The sequence below is a fragment of the Didymella exigua genome (genome assembly GCF_010094145.1).
Source record: "Didymella exigua CBS 183.55 unplaced genomic scaffold M421scaffold_18, whole genome shotgun sequence".
In the NCBI taxonomy this organism is placed as follows: domain Eukaryota; kingdom Fungi; phylum Ascomycota; class Dothideomycetes; order Pleosporales; family Didymellaceae; genus Didymella; species Didymella exigua.
The window spans coordinates 146,438-160,770 of NW_022984792.1; the positions used below are offsets into that span (position 1 = coordinate 146,438).

Consider the following 14,333-nt stretch of genomic DNA (forward strand, 5'->3'; position numbering starts at 1 on the left):
TTGAGTTCTCAGGTGACATCTAATCCATCTTGACTTCTGGAATTTCAGCATCGACGACGAGGATCCGGCGACTTTTGAAGACTCCAGTTCGCTGTCCACGATAAAATTCCTCGGATACCGTACGGTAATGAGAGGGTCTTCTACACACAATCGACAGCAGTCAAGTGTAGCAGTACAATACCTTATGTCAAAGTCGGTGCCCAAATTACTGTTTATTTACTGCTTGGGCGGCAGGTGTTCGTGAAGCACGTGCTGAACGCGTTCGATCTGAAGTCGTGGTGTTGCGAGAAATCTCAGCATCAACGATATCGATCGCCAGTGTTCACTCTCCCAACGAACCGTCGCTGGGACCAAGCGCAAGGCTGTGCTGCAAAATGGGGAGCAACGGCGTGTGTGGGCGACATCCAACCCGTTGCTAGAGCGGGAGAAGGAGAGTTTGTGATAGGCCCGAGACACGGGAATCCCAAATCTACCTACGTCAGGGGTTGGATGGAAGCCCCGCCGCTATCGAAGGAGTGCGAGCTGGTTGTGAAGCAGACAATGGTGCAGCACCTCGCTCGACTTGAGCATCATTAAGAATTTCATGCCCTCCATCGCGTGTACCTAGGCATCTCCGCACCGCATACCCCTCTTACCTCCACATTTATCCAGGCCGTGCTTCTTAGCCGGCAACGGGCGCCCGTTGTGCCCAATCACAGCATCTATGGAAGGGTGAGTTCTCGAAAGCCCGCGTACTGTGCGACGGTGGGGGACATGCACATGTCAGGCCGTGACTGAGACTGACGTCCACTCGCTCGTAGACACAAGCGCTCCAAGTCGCAGAGCGTGAAGAACATGCTGAGCAGGAGGACCTCGAAGACAGAAGGAACGTCCACACCCGCAGAAGGCAGCATCACGAACACAGCCAACAACTCGCCGCCCAACTCGTCGCAGGCGTCGCTGAGCTCACCAGTGACGGGCCACCAGCGCAGCCTGTCGAAGAAGCTGCACCCAAACGCGCCGGCCACCATGTCGACGTCGACGACCGCCGTGCCCAGCGAGGGCAACAGCACCCAGCACCCAGCATCTCCGGCGTCGCCTACGATCAAAGGTGGGTCAATTGAGCAGTCGGTCAAGCTGTTCCGTGTCTTCGAGTCGCTCCGCAACGGCGACACAACCGCCATATCGAGAGCCATCCGCGAGCAGTCCACTCCGGGCGACAGCGAGGGTGGCAGGGCATCGCTCCAGCTGCCCAACGCGCGCACTGAGGGAACTTCGATCCTGCACCTAGCCGTCCAGTGCGCCGAACTGCCCGTCATCGAGTTTGTACTATCGAATGCGAACAGCACGCCAGACTCGCCCATTGACATCAATGGCCGCGACCGTGATGGCAACACGCCCCTCCACCTCGCAGCTACCCTCGGGCGCGCTCCGGTGGTGCGACTGCTGCTTGACCAGCCCAACATCAACGATGCCATCACCAACTACAACGGCCAGACACCTCTGGATCTTGCCCGTACGCCCGATATTTTCCAGCAACTGCAGCTGACCCGTTCCATCTTCATCGACAGTAACGTGAAGAGGGTCCAACAACTAGTGACTACTGGCGACTTGGATACACTGGAGTCGGTTCTGCAAGATGCGCGCATTCAGAGCACGCTGGATGTCAACGGTGGAGAATTTGCTACCGACCCAACTGTCGTTGAAGCCGGTGGCACGCTCCTGCACCAGGCAGCTAAGAACAAGGATGTAAAGTTGGCTCAGCTGTTGTTGCTGAACGGCGCCGACCCTTTCCGTCGCGACCGCAAGGGCAAACTCCCGCAGGACTACACAAAGGACGACCGTACACGTGCCATCCTGAAGCGCTCACCGGCAGCAGCTGCCGCTCAGCGAGGCATCCAGGAGAAGACTATACTCGCTGGCCAAGCACAGCCTGGAGCTGCTGCTGAGGGTGGCATGGGCTCGAAGGAGTCGCGTGAAATGAAGGGCTATCTTAAGAAGTGGACCAACTACACTAGCGGATACAAGCTGCGATGGTTTGTACTGGAAGATGGTGTTCTCAGCTACTACAAGCACCAGGGTAGGTCGCGCTGACCCCATAGACTCGTCCACAAGCTAAACCAGACAGATGATACTGGTTCTGCGTGCCGTGGCGCCATCAACATGCGCATTGGCAAATTATACATGGACCCCCAGGATAAGCAGCGCTTCGAGATCCAGGGGAAATCTTCAGTCAAGTACCACTTGAAGGCTAACCACCAAGTTGAGGCAAAACGCTGGTACTGGGCACTAAACAACGCTATTCAGTGGGCTAAGGACGAGGCTCGCGAGGAGGAGAAGCGTGCAACGCAAGACCTAGAGGCATTGAAGCAGGCCAAGGTTGAGCTGCTCTCAAAGGAGGGAGACTCGTCAAGCCTCAGCAGCTCACGATTGGCTGGTAACAGGATCTCTACCCATCCATACTCCAGCAATCTTGGTGTGCCGCTCACCAGTCTGGATACATCCTCACGCTCCGCCGTCTCATACACTGAGGACCCTGGAAGTGCCTACGAGCCCAGTCTAGGTGGACCCGAGCTCGGTAGATATGCTAGCCACCTGGGTGCACCTACCGTAGATGACGATGACGACGACGACTTCCACGACGACGACAGCAGTCGTGAGGTGAAGCCTCACAACAAAGACGCTTTCAACATTACTGCTCAGTCTGCAAAACTGCAGCTTGACTTACTGACATCAGTCTCTTCCGCGCTACAGGCAGAGGTAGCAAAGAATCCGACCATGCAAATCGCTGATCCTGCCATGGGACAAGCTTTAATATCGTACGAGTCCGCCATCGGTAACCTGAAGGGGTTGATCGGAGACCTTCTGCGCATATCTAGGGACCGTGATGCCTATTGGCAGTATCGCCTTGACCGCGAGGCAAACGTGCGCCGCATGTGGGAAGACAGCATGGCTAAGGTCGCACGGGAACAAGAAGAGCTGGAACAGAAGATCGGCGAATCTGAGGAGAAGCGACGGAAGACAAAGAAGGCGCTGCGGGAGGCTCTTGAGGACTACGAGGGTCCCGCGGCTACCAAGGATGCCGACGAGTTCGTTGAAGCTCCTGAGAACGAGGCACAACAGAAGAACTTGGCTCGATCTCAGCCAAGCTTCTCAGGTCAAATCAAGAGGAAGGCCACGCTTGCTGATCTTGCCGCAGATATCTCAGACGATGAGTCTGAAGATGACGAGGAGTTCTTCGATGCTGTTGGCGCTGGTGAAGTCGAGGTTGTAGAGATGCCACCAGTGAACCAGATAGAGGAGAGACGTGAGTCAGCGGTACCAGCTACGGATGGTACTGGCGACATCTTCGCAAGGAAGCAAGCGGAGGTCGCCACAGCTTTCAAGGGATACGAAGACGGGCCGCGACAGAAGCTTGCCATGGATGCCGATGACAGACCGAAGATTTCGCTTTGGGTAAGTTCGGTGCGCTGCAATGTACTGACTAGGTCGCTGACTTTGTGCAGGGCATCCTCAAGTCCATGATTGGTAAGGACATGACTAAGATGACACTTCCTGTTTCGTTCAACGAACCGACGTCCCTGCTACAACGCTGCGCTGAAGACATGGAGTACACTGATCTACTCGATATTGCAGCGGAGCGGGAAGACTCTAGCGAGCGAATGCTCTACGTCGCCGCCTTTGCTGCATCCGAGTACGCGTCAACTATTGGCCGTGTTGCAAAGCCGTTCAACCCACTGCTTGGTGAGTCATTCGAGTACGCCAGGCCCGACAAAGGCTTCCGCTTCTTCATCGAGCAAGTCAGCCACCACCCGCCCGTCGGTGCTGCCTACGCAGAGGCAGCCAAGTGGGACTACTACGGCGAGTCTGCCGTCAAGTCCAAATTCTACGGCAAGTCATTTGACATCAACCCACTGGGCACTTGGTTCCTGCGTCTCCGCCCCACCGCGACTGGTGGTAAGGAGGAACTGTACACCTGGAAGAAGGTCACATCCTCAGTCATCGGCATCATCACAGGTAATCCTGTTGTCGACAACTACGGCCCCATGGAAATCAAGAACTGGACCACCGGCGAAGTGTGCCAACTCGAATTCAAAGCGCGCGGCTGGAAAGCCTCCTCAGCATACCAAGTCGTCGGCAAGGTTCTCGGTACCGACGGTCGTGTCCGTTGGTCCATCGGTGGACGCTGGAACGACAAGATCTACGCACGCTTCACGCCGGGCTTTGAAGACGCAGATATCGACAAAGGCGGCAAGGCAAGTAAGCACGACGACAACAAAGCGTTCCTCGTCTGGCAAGCGCACGAGCGCCCTACCGGTATTCCCTTCAACGTCACGCCCTTCGTCGTCACGCTCAATGATCCCAACGAGAAACTCTTGCCCGTCATTGCGCCCACTGATACAAGATTGCGTCCTGACCAGCGCGCAATGGAGGACGGTGCGTATGATCTCGCGGCTACGGAAAAGAATCGTGTCGAGGAGAAGCAGAGAGCTACGAGACGGAAGAGGGAGGAACACGGCGGGGAGTTTGTGCCGAAGTGGTTTACTAAGTCGAAGGATGCGACGACGGGTGAAGAGTTCTGGGAGTTTAACCATCAGTACTGGAAGGTCAGGGATGCTGTGGCGAAGGGCGAGACGACATGGGCGCAGCAGGGACTGGAGGACATTTTCTAGACGTGTCGACATTGGGCGGGATGAGAAACACGAGGTAAATGCGATTGAGTAGTAATAGAGAATCTTCTGTTCGACACTACGATTTGCATACCCGGTCTTTGTCTTGACAGAGTAGCAAACTCGAGGAAGAGTATATGAACAGCGCCGCCCGCCCTCTTCTCAGTTGCAGATACTCGTGCCACTTTTAGAATGGACAACTCACGATCGAACACGACTTCCCCCCCTTTCCCCGAACACCTGCCTCCCCGCCCTTTGACTATCAATCAACACATCAAGCGTCTTATATGCCCTGTTCAAGCAGCTCCTACACCACAGAGCTTTGAGATGGGGAACATGGGTAGACATGAGGACGACCGAGGTAGAGACGCCAGTGATGCTCCAACGGCAGATACTGCCAATGGTGGCCAGTCATCGCAAGCTAACGTGGTGGTGAGCTGGAAGGAGATGAGAGAGCATCACGGATTCTCGATCTGCGTTGTGGCGTGTTTACTTGGTGCTGGAGTGTGGGTGGGTGTTATGGCTGTGGTGCTTTTGCGCACTCGTCAGCCGACGAAACCGCCGTTTTAGAGGGGTTGTGGGGTGCAGATCTGTCGGCGTTGAATGCGCGGTAGATTGTGGATTGTGTGAGCGTGTGAAGCAGAGGAGATGTCACGATAATATGTCAATGAAGGTGTAAGAAGTTTTATTCTGAATTAAAGCTCGTATATAGAAACCCGGTCAGAGACTTGAACTGGATCAATTACCGCCCTCTAAGGCTAGACTTATGCAATGGCTCCATACTCTCAATACATCTGCCCATTCGTACTCCAGAGAAGTAAACCGTTTACTTGAGCTGACCACGGACAGCACCGGGGACAAACTTGCGGGTGTGGGTATCAGTGAAGAAGCCAGCAGGGTTGGCAACAATTTGGCGGACGTGGAAGTTCGCACCAGTATCGACACCGTTAGCCATGATGCCAGTCTTGAACGGACCAGTCAGGCATCCAACAGAGATACGGCGATCATCGGTAATGGGTCCAGGATTGGGGAGCGCAATGCGAGGCGGGCCGGAGCGACCCTTGGCCGCCTCGTGGATGTGTGTGGAAGTGAGGGCCATGGACTGGTATTCGCCGGTGACGCCGGAGAGGGTGATGTTGTAGCAGATTGTGTTGTCGGCGATGTTGATGCCGTACTTGAACAGGCCCTTTGCGCCGGGCTCGCCGGGCGCGGGGATCTGGGTCGTGTTGATGACCTGGTCGGGTGTGGCCTTCACGACGTATTCGGCGTCAAAGTAAAACAGCTTCTCGTTCTTCTTCCAGTCGTCGTTTTTCTGATTCCACTTGTTGTCCAGGTCCTTCTTGCAGTCTTTGGCATAGGCCTTCTTGTCATCCTTGTAGTTGCTGGGCTCAGCGGTGGGAGCGGCAACGGCAAGAGCCGCGCTGAGGAGGATGAGTGGTGCAGTGAAATGCATATTGCGTATGGTAGAGTGTAGTGTGATTGTTTAGAGTGAGGATCGAAGTGGGTGGAGATGGAATGTCTTGGAGGTACTTCTGTCCTACTTTATACAATCCCGAGTCCCTTCTGCATGCTCCATAAAATCCCAACTTGCTCGGCCAGTGAGTATTGCCATTACGTCGGTGTACCACGGGAGGGCTTAGGCGGAGATGGTAGGGTCTTGGTGTTGGTTCCTAGTGCCCTTAGTGAGATTCGAATGGCTTTGGGGCCAAGAAGTTTTCTGTGATTTGTGCTGAGGCTCCCACTGATACAGAGTGGCAATCGCCGTCTCTAGTGCTGACTACAATGGAACGACCAATCAAGGTGAGGTCGGCTTTGGAAAAATGTCCCGCTGTCGAAATGCCCAGACAGACGATCTCCATCCTTACATGTGTAACCAACGGGAATGATTTAGGGGCCAAATCCTGGGGCTTTGACGAATGGTAGTGACGAGGCGCGAGCCATAGATACGATAGCTTGGCAGGAGACGCGCAGCGAGAGTACCAAGCTTGTATTGCACAAGCCGTGATCGCCTTCCAAGATATCGCCTAGATGGCTTGGTACGGATGGTCTGTTTTCCGTAGCGTCTGCAATCCAGAAGCGTGGAGCGTAGCTCAAAATGAGTCCTGAAGAAGGCAAGCGCGATCCCTACGTTACTGCTTTCGGCCTTGACGTGAACGGCAAAGTGGCTGTGTGGACGGATGTGAGGTGGAGAGCCAGTAGCCTTGCTCGGATACTCTTGGCATACCAGCGTGCTGAGAACGACCACCGTGCTGGGCTTCTGTCACGAGAACTATCAAAGCCACAGGCGCGGGGATTGCTTGGCTGAGCCTAGACTTCTGCCCGCACCACGGTCGAAAGCAAATTCAGAGCAGACGGTGCAGACTGCTTGAACAAAGCTGATCATTACTGTGGGGTGCTCATAAAAGCCAAGACAGGCGATTAGAAGGTCGTCGAGAATTATCGTCAGTGACCTCTCAAGATCGTGAGACATGACGTCACCACAACCTCGTCGGCCAAGACTCTCTTGGGCAGCTTCTTCTCCACAACAAAATACGGCATCCGGCATCTTGGCGGAAATTTGGGGGATCATTGGGCTGTCCACACCCTTGAGCAGCCATACCAGAATACGCTTTCAAATTACAACTCTATCGGAATCACTTCGTGGAGTCGTTCAAGCTGCACAGTTTAATTGCGACTAGTGGTGGTGCGATCGCACTAGCCGCAGTACCGGATAGCCTACGATGCCAGCGGCCGTTTACCGCTGCCCAGATTGAGGCCCGCAAGGCTATGTGAAGATGTTCAATTCATATGAGGAAGAGACATAGTGAACAGACTGGGTTCGGATCTGGGTCTCCATCGCCTGGATGCAGTATCAGGCCAGGAGTTCCAGCGTCCTGGAAAGTAGGTGTCGACAGCTTCCACCAGAAGAGTCTCGATTTGCAAGTCACTATGCTAATTCCACTGCAAGCCTTGTATCGCCTCGCGTTCCGTAAGGACATTAACGCCCTTTATTGACTTCTCACTAGTGCCGAAATCGCGCCTTGAGGCGACGGAGTGAACATTTGTCACGACATGGTTGAACCGGCAGCGAAGTATGTAATGTGAAAACAGTGCGCGTGTATACTTTGCATTCGATTACTGTTCTTGGGTGTCCACAAAAGTAACTTCTTCCTCTTTACAAACCGGCTGGGCGGGACGCTAGCATTCCTCACAACACCTCCAGATCAGCATGGCTCAAAAACCATGTGCCGTTATTTGTGTCAAGCGTAATGTTGTTCTGTACGACTTTTCCAGACTTCAGACTGCCACTCTCCACAACACCCCCGGCAACAGGTCGTTGCAGCTTGTTGGCGCCGGCGAGGACGGTGAAGTTAGCGATGGGAATCTCCCATCCGTTCCTCTGGACGACAGTGGGCAGACCAAAGAAGTTCGCGTCAACCTTGTCGTGGGTGAAGTGCAGTTCGAAGTAGCCGCGGTAGTACAGATCCTGCCATTGCAGCTCATCGTTCGCGTTCTGCAGCCATGTGGAGTAGTTGTTGGCGGTGGTAAGACTGATGTTCGCGCCGTACGGGCAAGGAGAGGTGACAGCGCTGCCGGCGAACTCGACACCAATGGAGCCCTCTCCTGTACTCTTGTCGTACTCCTTCTCACCTAGCCAGACAAGATCACTTACCCACGAGGCGTGGCTATCACCGGAAAGGAAGATGTTATTGTTAATGTTGTTGCTGTACAAGTGGTCCAAAGTGCGATTCCTGTTCGCTTGATACCCATCCCAAGCATCGTAGTTCACAGGATTGGCGTCGCCATAGGCCGCTGACTGATTTACGCGTGAGAACACAATTTGCGAACCTATGACTCGCCAGGTTGCACCACGCTTAGCCGACTCTGACAGACTTCTGTAGAACCAGTTCTCTTGACGAGAACCCATGAGAGAGCGCCCAGCGTCGTTTGAGATTTCGTGGACGTAGTCAGTGTTCCAGTACAGATCTGTAATAGATCTATCATATTGGCGTGTATCCAACATGGTGAGATCGACAAGCTTGCCAATAGAGAATGACCGCCAAATACGGAGGTTGTCGTCCATGTCGACTTGCCTAATCGGCATCCACTCGAAGTAAGCACGAACAGCGTTCATCTTGCGCTGGTCTACAGCCACACCCACACCATCTTTGATGAACGAATCTTCAGTGTTGTTCAACTCGGCCTAGAGGGTGTCAGTAACCCGAGTAAGTAAGCACAACATCTCACTTACCATGCCATCTCGGTACGTGTTGTCTGCCACTTCATGATCATCCCACACAGAAATCCAAGGAAACTTCTGGTGGCTCTCAAGAAGGTCCAAGTCGGTACGGTAGGTTGCCAGCCGTTTGCGATAGTCGTACAAAGTGAAGATTTCACGATCAGGCAAAGGAATGCGTCCCAAGCTATTTCCCCAACCGTAGTCGCCATTCTTGTACTCGTAGATGTAGTCTCCGAGGTGCACAATGTAGTCAACGGAGTCCTGGATTGTAACGTCAGTGTATCAAGACCGAAAGTTCAATCGATGTGACCATACCTTTCGTGCAACATTACCATATGCGTTGAAGAAACCGAAGGGGTAGTTCGCGCAGCTGTAGACTGCAATACCGACCTCAGTGATATCGTCATCGGCATTTGGCGTTGTCTTTGTCCGACCTATCGGGCTCTTGTTGTTCGAGTTGCAGACATTGAATTGGTAGTAGTACGTGGTGAATGGTTTCAGATTCTTGGCCTCGACCTGCAATCTTGTCAGTCCTGCGGCCACTATTACATACCCTACGCGATTGCTTGCCTTTACAGTGAAATCTACGTCAGAGCTGGTATAGACCTGACCAGAATCTATCGTGCTAGTGAGGTTTTTGTCTGCTGCAACCTTGTACTCGACGCAGACAGGCGACTTTGAGACATGGACGTATTTTTCATTGTCATGGTCGAACAGAGGAGCGTAGCCAGTAACTGTCAAGTTCGATTGTGAGTTGTCGCTTTGCGGGGCAACACGGGTCCAGAGAATAACGCTGTTGGGATATGGGTCGCCAGAAGCAACACCGTGTGTGAAGTTCAGGGTTGATGTCTTGTAGCTAGATTGAGGGTCATTTCTTTTCACAACTCTGTGAATTGAGACTCCCAACCCGGGGTGATGCTCTGACGGAGAACGGTAGTTCAAGTTCTTCGACCAGCTGGCGCTGGCAATAGACGCCAATGGCAGGAGTGATAGAAACTGGAGCTTCATAGCGATGGTTGACTCCCAAAAATCAGAAGTGCAAACAGACCGGCCTACTGTAGAGCTATCGGCATGCTGGACCTTTTGTAACCTAACCAGAGCCGCACAATTTGCAAGCCCCCCGGAGCTCTTTGAGCCGTTTCTCAGTCTCTATCCCTCGTTGACTGCGTCATTTCTGCAGAAACGGGAGCATTGGGGAGCACTAAAATGAGAAGATACCAATCACTGACCTCAGCTGAAGCATGCCGCGAAACCATCCAACTGCAAAGCCGTGCCGATAAAGACGGAGCCGGGATGGTAGTTGCGTAGCCTGGAGACGACAATGTTCCAGCGGTCTATCGGCGGAGATAGCCCAGTGCTGATTTGCTGTTTCCGAGCATCTCTAGTCGGCTACTGCTCGAACGCGCATGGTCGCTGCAGGGGTCTACGAATCCAAGAAGAACGTGTGCTGCAAGGCTAATTTTGATTGGTGGGCGGTGACGATGAGCGTTGAACACGGATCGCGAGAAATGCTTGACGATGCTTTCGTGTGCGAAAGGAAGGTGCCAAAGACGAACTGCACCCACACATCACAATTGGCCGAGCCATCATCGAAGTCTTCAAAATCTCCGCTTCTCACAATCCATGTGGTTTGCTGCATGAAACCTCGAAGTCGTTATCGATCGATCTCGCCGAGCTTGACTACGTCATTCCGCTCTTTTTGGAACCCTGATGGGCAGAAGCATGGTCTAAAGTTCGTGGCATCCTCCAAAAAAAAACAGTGAGCATATCGAATATCTTGAAATTAGCAACCTGCAATGATGGCTCAACCGGACCGATCACTTCTTCACTTTGAGGCATCAATAACTAGACCGAGCGCGTTTAGCGTTGCGATACGTGCACGCCTCGGTTATCAGCATGCGCAACGAGCGAATGACTGCCTGGTCGGAGAGCCAGATCAAGCGCTACTACACGAGAAGATTGCAATGTGAGGCGCACACGTACTTCTTTGACGCTCTGGAGGGTAAATAAGGTGATAGAAGGTGCGGGAACGTCTGACCGGCTACATCGTCCTTGCCTTCCTCCAACGATTAGGCCACCAGAATATCAGGCCTTTTGAGCTCGTCTTTACTTCCCCACGGATCACCGCCTCTCTCAAAGTACTCACTAACCGCAGCAAACGTATCACGCGACACCAGCTCTACACGCCTCCAAGGCCAAATGTCACATCCTAAGATCACCATTATCGACGCAGGGTTAGGAGGTTGCATGCCCTGACTTCTGCATACAGCCTCAATTCCAAGCACCATCTTCGAGGGCGAGAACTCCATTAACCACCGTTCCTAAGGCGGAAGCCTTGACCTCCGAAACTCGACAGGGCTCGCAGCTGTTAAAGCTGCTGGACTATGGCAGCAGTTTCTTCACCACGCTCGCTACGATAGATAGAGTCTGCTATTGATCGACAAGAACTTGACAACGTGGATGCGACGAAGTCTAAGGATCAAACACAACCACAGCAAGCTTCAAGAAGCGCTCAAGATCAACCGTGCGATACAGAGAAGATGTTGGTCTAGAGCGTGCCGGCAGACTATGTGAGATGGAGTTGAAAGCTTGCATCATACAAGCGACGGCTGTCTCTGGTCTGGAACTTTTTTTCAGTAACGGCGAGACGCTTTCTGGCTTCGATCTCATTGTTGGTACAGATGGTGCCTGGAGTAAGGGCCGGGCGCTCCTCTCGCAAGACAAGCCGCGCTAATCTGGACTTGGTGGATGAACCATGAGCATCTCTAATGCTAAAGAGGTCGCGACAGAAGCATATGCGTTCGTCAATCGCGGAAGTTTGTTCGCGTATAGTGATGGGAAGAGTTTGACTGGCCAGTAACTGGGTGATGGAAGCGTCAACATTTCTCACTACGGACCCTACCCGGAGGACTTCACTTCACGTTCTGGCTTTGATTGCGGGAACTCTCGAGGCTTCGAAGCAGTACATACTAAAATAGCTGGATCAGTGGGCGCCTCAACTCAAAAATCTGGTGCAATCGGCGAATGAGGGTGCTATTTGGAGCAACCTCTACGAGCTATCAGTCGGCTGGATATGGCCGCACAAGAAGGGCATCACGCTCTTGGGCGATGCTGCTCACGTCATGACTCCTTTCACTGGCATTGGAGTCAACACGACGTTCTACGATGCGATGGAACTCACCAAGCAGATTGAATTTATACAAGCCGAAGAACCCGGAGATCTTGACACTTATGTCTTACGCTATGAGAAGGCCATGTTAAAACATGCACATCGAGGCCAGGTCTTGACTGAGGGGTCGAAAAAAGACATGTTACTGACACCGGGCGCACCGCGGACAACGATTGAGTCGTGGATTCCAAGGCATATGAGGAAGAAATCCCCGTCTGGGCACGTCCGTTTCTGACCGGACTCGTGTATACGGGCTTCTGGGTGTACAAGAGGTTTGTTTGAGTACTTTCTGGAGAAACATACACCTTGAAGGGAGCGATATTCCTAACCCTACTGCCCCTCCACTCGATGCATCCAAGACTCTGTTTGGACAGCCAATGAGGACAGCCCGGAGAGCATCCTCGACGCTAAACGTCACCACCCCACAATCTTAGATCTCGAGCCAGATCCGGGAATCTCAGGAATGGACGCTCTTCGATAGGCTGTAGATCTTGACAAATTGATGATAGAGGAACTGGAATTACCTTCGTCACTTGGTATGCAGGCAAGCGCAATGCGGCCGCCTTCCTCATCGGCTATAGACTCACAGGCCGATGAGGGATATAAGTACACTTCCCAGGTGCCGGAGCACAGTAAAGCATTGACTTACCACTTGCGATCCAGTACCCAAGAGATCGAACCCGGAATCAAGCCCACACAAACATTACTATGTCTAAGAGCACCGGATCCTGCCTTTGCGGCAAAGTCACTTACGAGATCGAGGGTGGTCCCTTGAATAAGGTACGCGTTCTTTACCTTCCTCCTTCCCTTCCAACCCTTTGGATACACCCGATCGTTCCCACCTGGTATACTGACCCAATCAGGCGCTCTGCCACTGCAACCAATGCCAAAAGAACAGCGGTAGCATCTATACAACCAACATAGTCATCAACAACGACTTCTTCAAGTCCACGGGCAAAACCAAATCCTACTCCACCAAAGCCGAGTCCGGTCGCGTTGTCACCTTCGTCTTCTGTCCCGAATGCGGATCCCCACTGTGGCGCGAGGGCGATATGGCGCCTGACGCTAAGGTGGTGAGAGCTGGAACGCTCGATGAAAAGAGCGCAAGAGAGGATGCCGTGCCGCTTGCCGAGGTGTACACTGAGAACAGGGCGGAGTGGTTGAAGGAGCAGCACGATACCAAGCAGTTCCCTAAGATGTTTTAAAGTTATGTTGGGGGTATAGCGAGGAGTTGGGTGGCTGCATGGTAAGCTCTGTGTTTTGAGATGGAGTTGGAGCTACATTGAGAGACAGGAATAACAGAGAAGCGAAGGGGAGACTTTGTCGGGGAGACACTGGGATACAGTCATCGAGAGATGCGAACAGGTTGCAATCGAGAAAAAACGATTACATACTAGCCTCTCGTTCAATTTTGCCACACACTCATCATAGTGAACCATGTTCCAATATGCCCTCGATCCATGAAGGGGAAATTCCGCAGGGATGCGCAAACCAAGAGTACGAAGCTTCAGCCTATATTCACACATATTTGGGACACCACATGTCATTTGTGCACCCAGAAAGCTCACCAGGAGTCTGTGCTCTGAGATTGTTCAGAATACATAGCTCTGGTCCGCAAATGCCGAGTTACAAACATTTCGTTTGTCCAGTTTGAACGTGCTGAAGACATTGATCAAAAGGAACACTCCGAAAGGGCTGACTGGGCAAGTGTTGCACGCTTCATCTTCCTATCCATTAGCAAGTTCCACTCATGTCTGCCTTGACTTCGTACCAATTTCCAATTTCTCAAGACATGACGCTAGAATGAGAGCTTCATGACTTCCAGGCAATCTTTGTCCACTCTTCTACATCCTCCAATAGCAGTTCGGGTGTCTCCAGCGCCGCAAAATGTCCGCCCTTATCATGGGTCCTGAAGAACACCAGGTCTCACGACTTAGCAGCCCAAGCCTGCGGGACCGGAGCCAGCTCGTACGGAAAGTATGAGTATCCGCTCGGCTTTTTCACTAGATCCATCTTGCCCTCTTGGCGGTACGTGTAGATGGTCGTCGGGAAGCAGTCTGTCAGCCAATATAGGGTGATATCTGTGAGGATGGTGTTGAGCGAGGGGTCGTGCGCGGATCTGACCAGTGAAGGAACTTCTCCTGTGGACAAATTAGTATCAGCTTACTACAAGAGCGTCTTTTCGGCTTACTCCAATCCAAGCCAGCTGCGCGATGAGTGAGCTTGCCAATACGAAGCCAATGGTAGCAGGCTTGGTGCCTACGCCCTCCCCTTCGCGAAGAAGTTGTTCATGCGC

The 14,333-nt window shown here is 52.9% G+C and overlaps 5 protein-coding genes across 5 annotated transcripts; 3 read left to right on the forward strand and 2 right to left on the reverse strand.

The window, feature by feature from the left end:
• The first annotated feature begins 497 nt into the window (after positions 1–497).
• On the forward strand, positions 498–4,847 carry M421DRAFT_421988 (oxysterol binding protein 1). The gene is made up of 4 exons (XM_033593021.1): positions 498–711; positions 801–2,059; positions 2,108–3,435; positions 3,486–4,847. The coding sequence occupies exons 1-4, from the start codon at positions 704–706 to the stop codon at positions 4,650–4,652; spliced, it is 3,762 nt and encodes a 1,253-aa protein (XP_033447381.1). The 5' UTR covers positions 498–703; the 3' UTR covers positions 4,653–4,847.
• Positions 4,842–5,317, forward strand: M421DRAFT_394159 (uncharacterized protein; the record flags this gene model as incomplete). Its single annotated transcript, XM_033590056.1, has 1 exon — positions 4,842–5,317. One exon carries the CDS (start codon positions 4,842–4,844, stop codon positions 5,217–5,219), a length of 378 nt encoding a protein of 125 aa, XP_033447382.1. The 3' UTR covers positions 5,220–5,317.
• A 158-nt stretch (positions 5,318–5,475) lies between these two features.
• Positions 5,476–6,102, reverse strand: M421DRAFT_66135 (uncharacterized protein; the record flags this gene model as incomplete). The annotated part of the gene is made up of 1 exon (XM_033596296.1): positions 5,476–6,102. One exon carries the CDS (start codon positions 6,100–6,102, stop codon positions 5,476–5,478), a length of 627 nt encoding a protein of 208 aa, XP_033447383.1.
• A 1,634-nt stretch (positions 6,103–7,736) lies between these two features.
• M421DRAFT_421990 (phosphodiesterase/alkaline phosphatase D precursor) lies at positions 7,737–10,144 on the reverse strand. The gene is made up of 4 exons (XM_033593022.1): positions 9,439–10,144; positions 9,184–9,384; positions 8,881–9,129; positions 7,737–8,832 (listed from the first exon to the last, which is right to left on the reverse strand). The coding sequence occupies exons 1-4, from the start codon at positions 9,874–9,876 to the stop codon at positions 7,837–7,839; spliced, it is 1,884 nt and encodes a 627-aa protein (XP_033447384.1). The 5' UTR covers positions 9,877–10,144; the 3' UTR covers positions 7,737–7,836.
• Positions 10,145–12,745: 2,601 nt separating this feature from the next.
• M421DRAFT_65809 (uncharacterized protein) lies at positions 12,746–13,242 on the forward strand (the record flags this gene model as incomplete). The annotated part of the gene is made up of 2 exons (XM_033596267.1): positions 12,746–12,817; positions 12,901–13,242. The coding sequence occupies 2 exons, from the start codon at positions 12,746–12,748 to the stop codon at positions 13,240–13,242; spliced, it is 414 nt and encodes a 137-aa protein (XP_033447385.1).
• Positions 13,243–14,333: the final 1,091 nt, after the last annotated feature.

Coding starts and splice junctions, on each gene's coding strand:
- M421DRAFT_421988 (XM_033593021.1), top strand. Junction 2,060..2,107: donor CAGCTACTACAAGCACCAGG/GTAGGTCGCGCT, acceptor TAAACCAGACAG/ATGATACTGGTTCTGCGTGC. Junction 3,436..3,485: donor GACCGAAGATTTCGCTTTGG/GTAAGTTCGGTG, acceptor GACTTTGTGCAG/GGCATCCTCAAGTCCATGAT.
- M421DRAFT_421990 (XM_033593022.1), bottom strand. CDS start 9,876: ATGAAGCTCCAGTTTCTATCACTCCTGCCATTGGCGTCTATTGCCAGC. Junction 9,385..9,438: donor ACGTAGATTTCACTGTAAAG/GCAAGCAATCGC, acceptor ACAAGATTGCAG/GTCGAGGCCAAGAATCTGAA. Junction 8,833..8,880: donor ACACGTACCGAGATGGCATG/GTAAGTGAGATG, acceptor GACACCCTCTAG/GCCGAGTTGAACAACACTGA.